Source organism: Canis aureus, chromosome Y (assembly GCF_053574225.1).
Source record: "Canis aureus isolate CA01 chromosome Y, VMU_Caureus_v.1.0, whole genome shotgun sequence".
Lineage (NCBI taxonomy): Eukaryota > Metazoa > Chordata > Mammalia > Carnivora > Canidae > Canis > Canis aureus.
This window is the reverse complement of record NC_135650.1, coordinates 1,277,607-1,294,413: the sequence shown is the minus strand read 5'-3', so window position 1 is coordinate 1,294,413 and position 16,807 is coordinate 1,277,607. Positions and strand designations below refer to the sequence as shown.

The following is a 16,807-nucleotide window of genomic DNA, read 5'->3' as shown; positions in this document are numbered from 1 at the left end:
ATGTGAAAATGGCATTGTGTTTCTAACTGAAGAGACTTGTTATCACTTCAGGATGGGTGAAATAATATGACATCTTAGGTATGCTTAAACACAGATTTGCTGCTGTTAAAAGATGAAGGAGAATGGTTAGAATAATACTCAAAATCCCGTGTAAATTAAAACAATCTAAAATTTGAAGTGAAACTGAATAAATGCCATAGAAATTGTTTTTGGGTATGTTCTGGGGCTATTTTTGGTAGCAAAACACACCATTTTAAAATTTACAACCTTGGGGCACCTGGGTGGCTCAGTGGTTGAGTGTCTCCATTTGGCTCAGGGCGTGATCCTGGGGTCCTGGGATCAGATCCCGCATCCAGCTTCTTGTGGGGAGCCTGCTTCTCCCTCTGCCTGTGTCTCTGTCTCTCTCTCTGTGTCTCCCATGAATAAATAAAATCTTTTAAAAAGTGAATAATCACAAATAAAATTTACAATTTTAAGCATTTTTAATGGGTCAGAATATTTTTGAATTAGCAATTTTAATGTGCTTTCCAAGCAGCTCAAGACACTTAATGCAACATTTTACTACCCTCAAGACATAAGGAAGGTGGAGAAATGTACCCTTTGGAAATTCAAAAGGCTCTTGACCCTCTACACTTGAACTCTGAAAGTAGCAAAATTTAATGAGCAAGTTATCACCAATTTCTTCTCAAGCTAGATAGCACAGAACTTCCAGACTAGTTGTAAATTAACTGCAATTGTGCAGGTATACATCATTTGTGTAAATTAACTTACTGTGTGTGACAACCAAGATGACTGGTATTCTGATAAAAGAAGGTTTTTTTTCCTCCCAAAAAGTACAATGAGTAATTTAAGTTTTGGGGAGTGCACCAGATGCATCTTTGAAAATAGTTTTAGATTATTAAATTATATTCTGGCCCCATTTCCCAAAAAAAAGGGGACACACGAGAGATAATTCTATAATATCTAAAACAAATAAGACTTACATGTAATATGATTTGAACATATGGTATGGTAGGTAGAATGCAATGGTACTATACATTGTATTGTCATAGATTTATGATGGATTACCATGGAAGTCTGAGATATTCAACACTGGAAGACCAAATGCTGATTCACTGTTAGGACTGGACATAGGAAAAACATTCTGTATGTTAAAATCACAATCTTCCAGTATCACATGGAAAACAAGTGCCACTCAACATGTCTTGCAGAAAGTATCTCACAGGGATGCCTGGGTGGCTCAGGGCGTGATCCCAGGGTCCCAGGATCGGGTCCCGCATCAAGCTCCCCACAGGAAAGCCTGCTTCTCCCTCTGCCTGTGTCTCTGCCTCTCTCTCATGAATAAATAAATAAATCTAAAAACAAAACAAAACAAAACAAAACAAAGAAGTATCTTACATTTCCAAATCTACAGACACCTGGGTCACCACCTAGTCCTTTAGTTCACACTGGGCCTAATACTTTCCATTCATTTCCTAATGAATGCCTGACTGGTTGGTAGAGTACACAAAAGTTTTAAAATATTGTCCCATGACAAGAGTCTTTAGGAATGAATGGTGGAAAGTTTTTCATAATAACAACATGCTGTCTAAATAAACAAAACATGTTTACCTCTTCTCTCAGTGCATACTGTTCAAGAAGTTTCTTCAGCTTCTCTCCCAGTTCAGTGTTCTCCTGGCGGAGTTTGGCATTGTATATGTCATGCTGTTCCAGCTGTGCTTGGATTTCATTTAAAGTAAATTGGAAACGTGTGGTTGCTTCTTTACGATGTTCTTCCTCTTCTTGTGCCTGCTGCACATTTTCTTCCTTATTATCCAAAATAATTTATGTTACTGATATAGTATAAGCTTATATATATAGTGTTCAAAGAACATGTTACTGCTATATGGGTTCATGTAATCCCACCCTAGGTATTGCTGCTCATCTGAAATTCCTTCTCCTGGACCAGAAAACTCTCATTTAAAAGCAAACATATTTCCTATGTAGATAACCAGAGTAAAAGTAATTGCCCTGTTACAGAACAAGTGTTTGCTGACCTATGGAGACCTTACTTCCCAAAGTGCAAGGAAAGAGCTTCTCCAAACAGATTCTTCCTCATTATTTTCCCAACTATTCTCCTCATTGCTTTGGCAGGGCATCATCCTAGATCAGTCTGAAAAGAGATGTCTCATCTAGCAACCCACTTTCTGAGTCATACCTTCCATTTCCTAGATGTCAAGGGAAAAATGGAATCTTTATTTTAAAAGCTCACTTTCCGCTTATTCTAGGATACAAGCACAAAAGACCTTTACCTAAACAATTATCAGTCTAGTCAAACTGTTAATTTGGTATAAGGACAAAAAAATCCACTTTCATTAAATCCAAACTTAAGGCTTCTAAGGGAGGCAGGGGGTGGGGGTACGGTGGCGGGAGAGCCTCACACCACATGATCATTCATTTTATGTCGTAAATTTCAGGCTGTTGGCCATCTGCTGTGGCACAGGTGATTAGAGATCCTGCCTAATCAAAATCCTATCCCATTCATACCTGCTTAGCTACTATTAGCTAAAAGCAGCCACATTCCCATTATAGACTGCAGATTCTTTCTAGAGTCTCTCTTCTTTTTCCTTCTTCCCTGGTTTACACTAATGTTGATACCTGTTTCCTCTTCCTTCTTGTATAAACTCTATACTTTATGTATAAAGTCATGTGTGTATATATGTAAATATACACATGCATACACAATCTTTTTATATATAAATAATCAAATAACGCTCTCTCTATATATATCTCTATAGATGTAAGTTTATCTATGCATATCCTACATATAGGATTATTAATTGATATACAGGACTACATATATTTCTACACACTTTTTACATATACACGTAAATGAAATCAGCTTACGTGTAAGTGCTATTCTGCAGTATTTAGCAACTGAAGAGCTGAAGATTGGCAGAGAGTACTCGGGCAGACCAGTCAATGAGCATCCATTGTATGGCTCTGCAACCGGTTTTCCTTCCTAAACTAATTTTGATTCAAGTCTATAGCTACCAGTCTCTTCATGTCAGCTAAGCATCTCATTTCTCAGCTAAGAAGAATGTGGTAATCAAGTACATTAATATCTCACAACCTTGAGCTTCCTAATAAGCAAGGGAGCTGTGCACTTAAACATCAATATTATCTAGATTCCCTGTGATCAAGTCTAAGCTATACTACAGAGCTCTTCCTTCACGCTGAAACCAGGAGTTGGATAGAGAGTGAGTCATAGACTTATAGTGGCCTCACATACAGCATTAACCCAGACAAAAATGAATAAACATGCAAGCAAGATAGTAAGTCCTTGAGGGAGCCCACAAAACCCTCTGCTCAGGAACCTAACTTACCATAGTAAGTGTACCTGGGAGTATGAACAGAAGCCATTATTACAAACAAGTTCCACTACAGCCAAGTGAAATAAGGATTTACTTCAAATGGATATGTAGGGGTTATAAAATTACCCTAATCTCCCGAAAAACAGAAAAATGAACCAACTAACCTTTAAGCTCTTATTGTGACGCTGAAGTTCCCTGCAAAGAGACTCCAGTTTGCTTCTTGCCAAGATAGCCTTGCTGTGTTCACTCTGCAAGTGAACTTTCTCTTTAACGATCTGGGCTTGTTTCTTCTGTAGAATCTTCATTTGCTTCTGAACATTCCTGTTTTCCTCCAACTAAAATTAATAAGCACTTTATACATTTAAAAAGTGAGAACCTCTGAATTACAGTTGGCAGAACTGGAAATACTGTCATGGAGCATGTTCTACTACTCTCCTATTCAGTTAAGATAGTAAGGAGTATGCAAATAATGTAGTGTGTGAGGAAAAACCAATACCAATGTCAATTTTTTTTTCTAATGAAAACCAAAAATGGATCTTTTAGGAAAACTTATGAATGTACACCATATGGTTTTGCTTTTCTACAAGAACATATAAAAACTACTTTACTGAAACAAATAAGCAGCTTGTTATGGGAGACAAGAAGAAAATTATAGACTAAGAGCAAATCAAATGAGTCTTGCTGACTCTTCAATAAAGCTTTCATGAAGAAAAAACACTGACAATCAAACATTTCAAGAGCAAAGGTGATTTATCCAGGATATTTATCAAACACTCTTAGGGGTGGGGCACCTAAGTGGTTCAGTCAGTTAAGCTCTGACTTTGGGGTTCAGCTCAGGTGTATCTCATGGGTCATGGGGTGGAGCCTTGTCAGCAGGAAGTCTGCTTGAGATTCTTTCCCTCTCCCCTTCTGCACACATGCTCACACACTGGCTCACTCTCTCTCTCTCAAATAAGTAAATAAACAAATAAATCTTTAAAACAAACACACACACACTCTTAAGGCAATGTGTTTACAGGTACTAAAAATACTTTCAATGAAATTCCTGTGGGAAAAGAATAATCCTGCTTTTGAATCTTACTACAGTCTATGAGTACAGCATATTTAAACTGGCTATAGGTTCTGCAGGAATTACCTGTAATCCAACCTCTTGCTTACCCACTGCTCATATACTAGAAGATGAGTAAGCACACTATTATGCTTACTAAAATTGAGCTCTTTAATGGTAATAGTAATAAGCAACTAGTGGTGGTGCAGCTCAAAAATGACTGCCCTATTGTACCAATGATGGCATAGTACACTGAACTGAGGAGGTAGTAGACATCAATCTAATAAGCATAAACAAAGAAAAAAAGATCAAAAAAGATCCCAGAAGCTGGACAAAGTTGTAATTAACTTAGAGAGTTGATATGGAGATACTAGCTGTCTAATGGCTTCTCTTTCATCTAAGGAATATACAATGGAATATTACTCAGCTATTAGAAATGACAAATACCCACCATTTGCTTCGACGTGGATGGAACTGGAGGGTATTATGCTGAGTGAAATAAGTCAATCGGAGAAGGACAAACATTATATGGTCTCATACATTTGGGGAATATAAACAATAGTGAAAGGGAATAAAGGGGAAAGGAGAAAAAATGAGTGGGAAATATCAGAAAGGGAGACAGAACATGAGAGACTCGTAACTGGTAAATGAACGAGGGGGAGGGGTAGAAGGGGAGGTGGGCGGGGGTGGGGGTGACGGGCACTGAGGGAGGCACTCGATGGGATGAGCACTGGGTGCTATTCTACATGTTGGCAAACTGAACACCAATAAAAAATTTATATATAAAAAAGGAAATAAAAGGCAAAGTTGCAAATAATTTCATGAAGTCTACTGAGAAGGAGACAGGTAGAAAGAACTTGAGAGTTTATATAGTTAATGAAAAAGGTATCTAGTATGTGGAGTTTTTATAATAGTGTAGTGATTGTAGAGAGAGATAACAAAAATCACCACACAGAAACGAAGACCTACTTGTGCTTTCATCTGCCTAGTCGTATTTTTGGATTCCCAGAGCTGGGATTCTGCCAGAAAGGTGAAATGGATGGATAAGGGTGGAAAAGTGTATTTCCAAAAGAAGTGAATTTTATGTGTGAAATCCAAGGGAAAAAACACGCATAAAGACAGAAGCTGGTACAGGCAGTGAGAAGGCACACGGTCAACGTACTGGTTGCTGCAGTGATTACAGAGAGAACAGATGTAGCAGGAATCCTTCAGTAAGTATGCTGGTGGTTATAATCTGAATGGAGCAGCTCTACTTGTGACTTTGGAGGTCCTCTGTAAACAAGGTGACCAAAGAGGACAGAGAAAGACAATCAAAGACAAGAAGCTGAAGTGACATCAAGGAAGACTACAGAGTAGACACAGTTAGGATTCTGTCTCCACTCCTACAACTGTGTGGGCAAAATCTATGTGATAACATTATTTCAGAACACTGCAGTCTATGCAGAGTCTTGCATCCTCCAAGGGCATGACTGGCCAGTAAACTATGGTTATTTTGGCTCACTTAAGCCAACAGTGTTGGAGCAGCACTCATTCTTCACTCCACAACCCCATGACAGGCAGGTACACAATCTAATGTTCCTGCAGTGGCTTACAGAAGCCAGGGGAAGCAGTGGGGACTCACTCCTTCAAATATTAATGACGTGTTCTGACTTCTGATTAACACATCTGATCATGAAGGTGCACACGGAGCATGGCCACCATTGTTGCACCTGTCTTCTTTCATGTGAAGTGACATGCATGGGATTTGAGAAAACAGAACCTATTTTATTATTCACTCCCTTCATTTAACCCCTTTTCTTCTTTGGGGAGGCAGATATTTCAAAAACAACCACATATCTGGGGAAATTTAGGAGGTCACTCATATAAGCCTAAAATCAAAGGCAATGGAGGAAGACCTTAAGCTTGCATCTCACACTAATCTCTGACAAATACTCTATAACAATAGTGAAACAAGGCAAAGCAAAAAAAACAAGCCTAGGTAAAGGGAGATAATCTAATATTCAAGCTACTATGCTATGAGATTCAAATATCCAGTTTTCAACAAATCATAATGCATACATTGAACTAGGAAGTATAGCAAAGTCAAAGGAAAAAGATAACTCAGCAGAAACTGTCTCTGAGGAACATCAGATGATAGACTTTAAAATTTTTTAAACCCAAGACTTTAAAATAATTCTACTTATCTGTCCAAAGAGCTACTAAAGGATGATGTGGAGGAAGTTAGAAAAACAATGGAAATAAAATGGAAAGGAATCAGCAAAAAATTAGCACAGAAAGGAACCAAAAGCAAAACAAAACAAACAAACCCACCCAAAACAAAACAGAACAAATGAACAAAAACAAAAAATCAAATCTGGAATTGAAAAGTGCAAAACTGACAATCAACTAGAAGATAGGACAATGGGAAATTATCAACCTCAACAGTAAGGAAAAAAAAAAAAAAGGAAACCTCTGAGAACCTAAGAGATCTGTGGGACACCATCAAGTGGACCAACAGATGCACTGGCACTGTGGGAATCACTGTGGGGGTACGGGGGGAGCAAAGCAGGGCAGAGAGGTTATCTGAAGAAATAATGGCCCCAAATTTCCCAAATTTGACACAAGATACAAATACCAAAAAGCCAACTGAACTCCAAAGAGGGATAAACAGATACCCACATTAAGGCACATTGTGATAAAAGCTGTCCAGTGCCAAAGACAAAATCTTGAAAGAAGCAAAAAGGAAAATGACTCATCACAAATGAAAGGAACCTTCATAATAAACTTATCAGCTAATTTCTCAGCAGAAGCCACAAGTCAGTGGCCTTCAAAGAGTTGATATACTGGGAAGGTGGGGGAGGTAGACAAACCCCCACCTGAGAATCCTTTGTCTAACAGAACTGTCCTTCAAAATATTAAGACATTCCCAGATAAAAAAGAGCTGAAGGAAGTTTACCACAGTCCAGAGTGCTGGTAGTATCTCCCAGAGAGGAGTATGTACATATACTTGTGTCCGTCTTCGCTTCTTGTACCTTGTTTTTTTATGACTGTTCCCTAGGGGGAACTCCTTGAATGCCTGGCTCTGGTGGCCAACGATTATCCTTATAGTCCCAAAGGACTTCTACAAACGGAGAGACATTCATGCTTGCTACCCCCACACACAATTTACAGTGAAGAGACAATAGCCTGAAATGCAACCCAGACCTTCTGTGAAAGAGCATATCTTCAGGGGGCAGGCTTCTTATCAAACACTCATCAAGGGGCCAACTACAATCCTCCATACCAGGCAGGACAGCAGGCTCCATTTTCACTCTCTACTTCTACCATGCCCCAGATTATTAAAATGTTTTCAAGAAAGGAGATGCTGAATATGTCTAACACCACTGATTTTGTGTCTAATACCACTGTTGCTGCCAAGACAATATATCCTTTGAGTGTTTGGCTCTGCTGGCCAGCGGGGTTTCTGTTCATAGGTTCATAGGACAAGAACAATGAAAAAACATTCTTAACTGTCTATTTCCCAAAGGCTCAATGCACAGAGAGCAGAAACAATGCCCATCCTCAAGTCTTCCTCTAAAAGAGGGTATCTGCACACTTTGAATTCTGCTACCTGAGCATATGGCTTACAATCAGCCTGAATCTCAGTGATGACCACACCTTTCGGGAGACTGATACACTCTCAACTACTGAGATCAACCAAAAATAAAGTAGGCTGTGAGAACAATCACTGCAGTTTATTATTGGAATAAAAACAGATGAGCTAGGGATCCCTGGGTGGCGCAGCGGTTTAGCGCCTGCCTTTGGCCCAGGGCGTGATCCTGGAGACCCGGGATCGAATCCCACGTCAGGCTTCCGGTGCATGGAGCCTGCTTCTCCCTCTGCCTGTGTCTCTGCCTCTCTCTCTCTCTCTCTGTGACTATCATACATAAAAAAAAAAAAAAAAAAAAAAAAAACAGATGAGCTAAAGCAGACACCGTTAAGTGATGAGGTTTATTACCTATACGAGGCCACTGCTTCAGAACTAAGATGGGTGGCTGTTTCATCTAATACATAGAAATACATGCAGAAAGTTAAGCAAAATGAAAAAAAGATAAGGAAATATGTTCCAGAATTAAGAACAAGGCAAAAACCTCAGATAAAAACTGTACTGACACCGAGATAAATGACATAAGGGAGTTCAAATGAACAGTCATAAGGATACTCACCAAGCCTGGAAGAAGAATGGATGAACAAAGTGCAAATTACAAGAGAGATAGAAAATACCAAAAAATGAATCAAACAGAAGTAACTGAGTTGAAGAATATACAATAACAGAACTGTAAAACAGACCAGAGAAGGTGGAGCAGCAGATTAGATGAAGCACCAAAAAAAGAATCAGTGAGCTAAAGACAAGGTAGAGGTACTCACCTGATCAGAACAGCAAAAAGGAAAGAAAATTATTATTATTATTATTTTTTAAAGATTTATTTATTCATTCATTCAGAGAGAGCGAGAAAAGAGGCAGAGACACAGGCAGAGGGAGAAGCAGGCTCCATGCAGGGAGCCCGATATGGGACTCGATCCCGGGTCCCCAGGATCACACCCCGGGCTGCAGGCGGCGCTAAACCACTGCGCCACCGGGGCTGCCCAGGAAAGAAAATTAAAAACAGCTTTCAGGGACTTAACGCATACCACCCATACCGACTTTCATACGGTAAAGGTCCCAAAAGGGGAAGACTCAGAGAAAGGGGCAGAAAACATATTTGAAGAAACGATAGCAAAGAACTTCTCGATCCAGAGAAAGAATACAAACATCCAGGGATCCCTGGGTGGCGCACTGGTTTGGCGCCTGCCTTTGGCCCAGGGCGCGATCCTGGAGATCCGGGATCGAATCCCACGTCAGGCTCCCGGTGCATGGAGCCTGCTTCTCCCTCTGCCTGTGTCTCTGCCTCTCTCTCACTGTGTGCCTATCATAAAAAAAAAAAAAAAAAAAGATACAAACATCCAGATATGGAAAGTCTAGAGCATTCCAAATATCAGGTCAAAGATAGCCACATTAATCTACATTTAATTAAAACTGTCAAAAGTAAAGACAAGGAGGAAGTCTAAAAGCAATATGAGAAAAAAAAAAAAAAACAATACTGCATTGGGTACAAGGGAATCCTCATAAAATGACCAGGAGAAACTGCTTGTAGGCCAGAAGGAAGTAGCTCAACAATATATTCAAAGTGATGAAAGAGAAAAGAAAAAAAAGAAACTAACACCCAGAAACTATTAAACTGGAAAAACTGCCCTCCAGATTTAACAAGGTTTGTTTTTTTTATTTTTTTCCAGGCAAGAAAAATTAAAGACATTCATCACCACTAGAGCAACATTAAAAGAAAAGTTTTAGAAAAAAATTACTACTTTAAGCTGAATGCAAAGGCACAAATTAGTACCTGGAAAATGTATGAAACTAGAAATAATACTGGTAAGTATAAATATACAGCAAAATTTAGAATAATCTAATCTATAGATGGTGGTGGGTTAATCCACTTATAAAGCTAGTATGAAAACTAAAGGATAAAATAATTAAAAACAACCGTAACTACAAAAGTTTATAAATGAATACAAAACATGTAAACTGACAAAAACAGAACACTGGGAGGGAATTAAAATGTGGAGTATAAAAATGAGTTCAAACTTAGGTTGTTACCAACCCAAAACAGACTTAACAAATAGAAGTTGTTTTATGTAAGCCTCACAGTAACCACAAAGCAAACACCCACAGTACCTGAACATAAAGAGACAAGACTCTAAGCGTTAACACCTAAGAATGCCATCAAATCACAAAGGAATATAGGCAAGAGTGAAAGGAACAAAGCAATTCATTAACAGCAAAAATACTACTAACAAAACAGCACTGAGTACATACACATGGACTAAATTCTCTAATTGAAAGACACAGAGTGGCCGAATGGATTTTATAAAACAAGACATAACTAGCTATTTGCTGCCTACAAAAGCCTCATTTCAATTTTAAGAATGCACAAGACCAAAAGTAAAAGGATGAAAAAAATAGCACCTGAAAATGGAAACTAAAAAACACCTATGCTTCTTTCAGACAAAATAGACTTCAAAGCAAACTCCACTGAGACATGAAGATCATCCAAAGAGAAAATCACTCTATGGATTTAAAAAGGTTATACAGGGGATCCCTGGGTGGCTCAGCGGTTTAGCGCCTGCCTTTGGCCCAGGGCGCGATCCTGGAGACCCGGGGATCGAGTCCCACGTCGGGCTCCCGGCATGGAGCCTGCTCTTCCCTCCTCCTGTGTCTCTGCCTCTCTCTCTCTCTATCATAAATAAATAAATAAATAAATAAATAAATAAATAAATAAATAAATAAATAAATCTTTAAAAAAATAAAAATAAAAAGGTTATACAGACATATACCAGACATCCCACCCAAAAGCAGAATACACATTCTTCACCAGTGCACCTACCAATGGTATTTTATTGTTGTTGTTTGGCAAAAAACAAGAATCCATCCTAAAATCATGTGGAATCTCAAGTGACAAGAACATCCAAATACTGAGAAAGAAGAGCTGACTGTCTCACCCCTTCCTGACTTTATTAAAAACTTCCACAAAGCTCTAGTAGTCAAAATACCATGGTACTGGAATAAAAACAAACATGTAGATCCAATGGAATAAAGAGCATAGAAATGATTTTTAACAAGGTTCAAGATGACCATCCAATGGGGAAAATCTGTCTCTTCAACAAAAGATGATGGAGAAATAATATCCACATGAAAAAGAATGAAATTAAACTGTCACTATTTGTAGATGACACAGAAAATCCTAAAGAATCCACCAAAAAAAACCCCCAAAAACCACTATGGGTAATAAACTAATTCAGCAAAGTGGTAGGATACAAAATTAATGCCCAGGAATAGGTAATGTTTCTATACTTTAAGAGCAAAGCAGCAGAAAGAGAAATTAAAGGAATGTATATCATTTACAACTGTACCAAAAAATTAAATAAATAAAATAACGCTGTGAATAAGGTTAACTACAGAGGTGAAACATCTCTATTCTATGATAGACAGTGACAGAATTGAGAATGACATAAACAAATGGAAAGATTTTCCATGTTCATGAATTCAAACTATACTGGTAAAATGTGCAGAGTATCCAAAGCAATCTACACATTTAACGCAATCCCTATGAAAATAGCAATAGCATGTTTCACAGAACTAGAGCAAATAATACTAAAATTTATATGGAAACATAAAAGACCCTGAATAGCCAAAGAAATATTAATAGAGTTAATGAAACTGGAAGGACCACAATACCAGATCTGAAGACAGTGCAAAATTGCAGTACTCAGAACATTATGGTGCTGGCACAAAACAAGATGCACAGATCATTGGAACAGAAAAGAAAACCATGAAATGTACCACAAACTATACAGTCAACTAATCTCTGACATGGGCCAAGAACTTACAATGGGAAAAAAGCGATGTCTTCAACAAATGGTTCAGGAAAAACTGGACAGCAAGAAGCCAAAGAATAAAACTGGGCAGCTTTCTTAACACTATACGCAAAAGTAAACAGAAAATGAACTAAAAACCTAAATGTCAGGCCTGAAACCATAAAACCACAAAAAGAGAGGGGCTTTCTCCAAGTATTGCTGGTTTATATACTTTTGACTGAGCATCTTCTAACATACAGAACTTAATACACTCAAAACCATAGAGGATCACCCTTTAGAATGACCTCTCAGGTAGACTACATTCTCCCTCCAGTAAACTTCTTCACCACCACCATCTCCCAGTCCCCTCCCACTTTCATTTTCTTCTCTTTTTTTCCCCCCTCTTTACTTTTGCTTTTTTTTCCTCTTTTTTTTTCTTTTTTTCTTTGGGATTCTTGACCTTGTATTTTATACTACTTTGTTTTAAAATTTGTTTTTCACTTTAGGGTCCTTTTATTTGATCTGATCTTTGTTTTCATTTTCTCTCTGACCTCTTCAAAATCATCTAGGTTCTGAAATTTACTTAGGTCATGGTTGACATTCCTGACTCAGCCTGCTCATACAACCACTGCACTGAGCAAAATGACTAAAAGGAAGAATTCACCACAAAAGAAACAATCAGAAACGGTACTCTCTGCCACAGAGTTACAGAATACAGATTACAATTCGATGTCAGAAAGCCAACTCAGAAGAACAATTATGAAGCTACTCCTGGCTCTGGAAAAAAAGCAGAAAGGCATCAAGAGAAATTCTTCAAGACTGCAGAATTTCGACCAAATCAGGCTGAAATAGACCAGCCCCGGTGGCTCAGTGGTTTACTGCCGCCTTTGGCCAGGGGCATGATCCTGGAAACCCAGGATCAAGTCCCACATCAGGCTCCCAGCAGGGAGTCTGCTTCTCTTCCCTATGCCAATCTCTCTCTCTCTCTCTGTCTCTAATAAATAAAATCTTTTTAAACTTTTTAAAAAATTATTTATTTGCTTATTTATTTATTTATGATAGTCACAGAGAGAGAGAGAGGCAGGCAGAGACATAGGCAGAGGGAGAAGCAGGCTCCATGCACCGGGAACCCGACGTGGGATTTGATCCCAGGTCCCCAGGTTCGCGCCCTGGGCCAAAGACAGGCGCTAAACCGCTGCGCCACCCAGGGATCCCTGAATAAATAAAATCTTTAAAAAATAATAATCGGGCTGAAATAAAAAAAAATCAATTAAATGAGATGCAATCCAAACTGGAGGTCCTAACGAGGAGGGTTAATGAGGTGGAAGAAAGAGTGAGTGTCATAGAAGACAAGTTGATGGCTGAGGAAAGAAGGAAAGAAGCTAAGGAAAAAAGAGAAAAATCATTAAAAGACCACGATGAAAGGCTAAGGAAAATAAACGATAGCCTCAGAAAGAAAAATCTACGTATAACTGGGGTTCCAGAATGCGCCAAGAGGGCCAGAGGGTCAGAAAGCATATTTGAACAAATCATAGCTGAGAACTTCCCTAACTAGGGCAGGAAAACAGGCATTTAGATCCAGGAGATAAAGAACCCCCCCTCCCAAATCAATAAAAACCTTCAATACCATGACATTTAATAGTGAAACTTGCAAATTCCAGAGATAAGGAGCAAATCCTTAAAGCAGTGAGAGACAAAAGATTCTTAACTTTTATGGAGGAAATATTACATTAATAGCAGACTTCTCTACAGAGAACTGGCAGGCCAGTAAGGGCTGGCATGATATATACAGGGTACTAAATAAGAAGAACATGCAGTCAAGAACACTTTAACCAGCAAGGCTCTCATTCAGAATAGGAGGAGAGATAAAGAGCTTCCAAGATAGGCAGAAACTGAAAGAATCTGTGACCACCAAAACAGCTCTGGGAGAAATATTAAGGGGGACTCTGTAAAGGAAAGAGGAAGCCGAAAGACATAATCCACAAAAACAGAGACTGAATAGGCATTATGATGACACTAAATTCGTATCTTTCAATAGTTACTCTGAACGTGAATACTAAATGATCCCATCAAAAGACAGAGGGTTTCAGAATGGATAAAAAAGCAAGATACATCTGTTTGTTGTGCACAGAGACTGTTTTTTTTTTTTAAGATTTTATTTATTTATTCATGAGAGACAGAGAGAGGCAGAGACACAGGCAGAGGGAGAAGCAGGCTCCATGCAGGGAGCCTGATGTGGGACTCCATCCAGGGTCTCCAGGATCACGCCCTGGGTCTAAGGCAAGCACTAAACTGCTGAGTCATCCAGGGATCCCAAGGGCTCATTTTAGACCTAAGGACACCTAAAGCCTAAAAAGGAGAGGGTGAAGAACCATTTACCATTCAAATTGTCCTCAAAAGAAAGCTGGGGTGGCAATCCTCATGCCAGATAAAGTTTATCCCAAAGACTGTAGTAAGAGATGAAGAGGGATACTTTATCATACTTAACGGGTCTATCTATCCAACAAGAAGACCTCACAATCATGAATATTTATGCCCCTAATGTGAAAGCTGCCAAGTGTATCAATCAATTAATAACCAAAGCAAAGACATACTTAGATAATACACTAATACAGGAGACTTTAGTATGGCACTTTCTGCCAATGGTAGATCTTCTAAGCCAACATCAGCAAAGAATCAAGGGCTTTAAACAATAATACTTGACCATATGGATTTCACAGATATATACAGAACTTTCCATCTGAATGCAACTGAATACACGTACATTCAAATGTACGTGCAACTTTCTCCGAAACAGACCACGTACTTGGTCACAGATTAGGTCTCCTGCATTTGTTCAGACCACAATGCTTTGAAACTAGAACTCAATCACAAGAAGAAATTTGGAAGAAACTCGAACATGTGGAGGTTAAAGAGCATCCTACTAAAAGAGAATGAGACAATGAGGAAATTAGAGAAGAATTTAAAAGACTCATATAATCTTTGGGATACAGCAAAAGCAGTCCTAAGAGGGAAATACATTGCAAAACAAGTGTCCCTCAAAAAATTGGAAAAAACCTCAAATACACAAGCAAACCTCCCACCTAAAGGAACTGGAGATAAAAATAGCAAATAAAAACTACACCAAGCAGAAGAAGAGGGATAATAAAAATTCGAGCAGAACTCAATGAAACAGAGACCAGAAGTGTAGAACAATTCAACAAAACCAGGAGTTGGTTACTTGAAAGAATTAATAAGATAAACTGTTAGCCAGACTTACTTAAAAAAAGACTCAAACTAATAAACTCACGAATGAAAGAGAAGAGATCACAACCAATTCAAGGAAATACAAACGATTTCAAAAACATATTATGAGCAACCATATGCTTATACAGTAGGCAATCTAGAGGAAATGGATGCATTTCTGGAACCACAAATTACCAAAACTGGAACAGGAAGAAACAGAAAACCTAAGCAGGCCAATAACCAGGGAGGAAACTGAAGCAGTCATCAAAACTTCCCAAGACACAAAAGACCAGGGCCTGATGGCTTCCCAGGGGAATTCTATAAAACGTTTAAAGAAGAAACCATACCTATTCTACTAAAGCTGTTCCAAAAGATAAAAAGGGACAGAATACTTCCAAACTCGTTTTATGAGGCCAGCATCACCTTAATTCCTAAGCCAGACATTTTATGAGGCCAGCATCACCTTAATGCTTAAGCCAGACAAAGACCTCACCAGAAATGAGAATTATAGACGAACAGATCCCTGATGAATGTGGATACAAAATTCTCAACAAGATCCTAGCCAATAGTATCCAACAATACACTAAGAAGATCATTCACCATGGCCAAGTGGGATTTATCCCCGGGATGTAAGGCTGGTTCAACATTCATAAAACAATCAACGTGATAGATCATATCAACAAGAGAAAAACAAGAACCATATGACTGTCTCCATAGATGCAGAAAAGCATTTGACAAAACACAACATCCATTCCTGATCAAAACTCTATAGAGTGTAGGGATAGAGGGAACATTCCTCAGCATCTTAGAAGCCATCTACAAAAAGCTCACAGCAAATATCATTCTCAATGGGAAAATACTGGGAAACGAACTAGGGGTGGTGGAAGGGGAGGTGGGCGAGGGGTGGGGGTGACTGGGTGGCAGGCACTAAAGTGGGCACTTGATGGGATGAGCACTGGGTGTTATTCTGTATGTTGACAAATTGAACACCAATAAAAAATAAATTTATTAAAAAATACATAAATAAAAAAACATAGAAAAATAAAAATAAAAAATAAAATAAAATAAAAATAGAGCTACCCTACAACCCAGCAATTGCACTGCTGGGGATTTACCCCAAAGATACAGATGCAGTGTAATGGCAGGACACCTGCACCCGATGTTTATAGCAGCAATGTCCACAATAGCCAAACTGTGGAAGGAGCATCAGTGCCCACTGAGAAGTGAATGGATAAATAAGATGGGTATATATATACAATGGAATATTACTCAGCCATTAGAAATAACAAATACCCACCATGTGCTTCAACAAAGTGGATGGAACTGAAGGGTAATATGCTAAGTGAATAAGTCAATCAGATTAGGAGAAACATTATATGGTTCCACTCCTATGGGGAATATAAAAAATAGTGAAATGGATTATATGGGAAAGGAGAGAAAAATGAGTGGGAAAAATCAGAACAGGCGATAAACCTTGAGAGACTCCTGAGGGAAATGAACACGGGAAAGTGCAATGGGAGCTGCATTCGGGGTCGGGTGACTGAATGACAGGCATTGATGGGAGCACTTGAGGAATATTGGGTGTTATACTGTATTTTGGCAAATCCCACTCCAATAAAAAGAAAAAAGGGATCCCTGGGTGGCGCAGTGGTTTAGTGCCTGCCTCCAGGGCACGATCCTGGAGACCCGGGATCGAATCCCACGTCAGGCTCCCGATGCATGGAGCCTGCTTCTCCCTCTGCCTATGTCTCTGCCTCTCTCTCTCTCTCTC

At 38.9% G+C, this 16,807-nt stretch overlaps 1 protein-coding gene across 5 annotated transcripts in view; it reads right to left on the bottom strand.

The window, feature by feature from the left end:
• Positions 1 to 16,807, bottom strand: part of LOC144309426 (gamma-taxilin-like) — a 65,007-nt gene that overhangs the window by 11,712 nt on the left and 36,488 nt on the right. For all 5 annotated transcript variants that reach the window (XM_077890481.1, XM_077890482.1, XM_077890483.1 and 2 more), the window contains 2 exons: positions 3,518 to 3,688; positions 1,612 to 1,806 (listed from right to left, as the gene is read on the bottom strand). In XM_077890481.1, the coding sequence (XP_077746607.1) occupies positions 1,612 to 1,806; positions 3,518 to 3,688 (366 nt within the window). The remainder of the gene's footprint in view (positions 1 to 1,611; positions 1,807 to 3,517; positions 3,689 to 16,807) is intronic.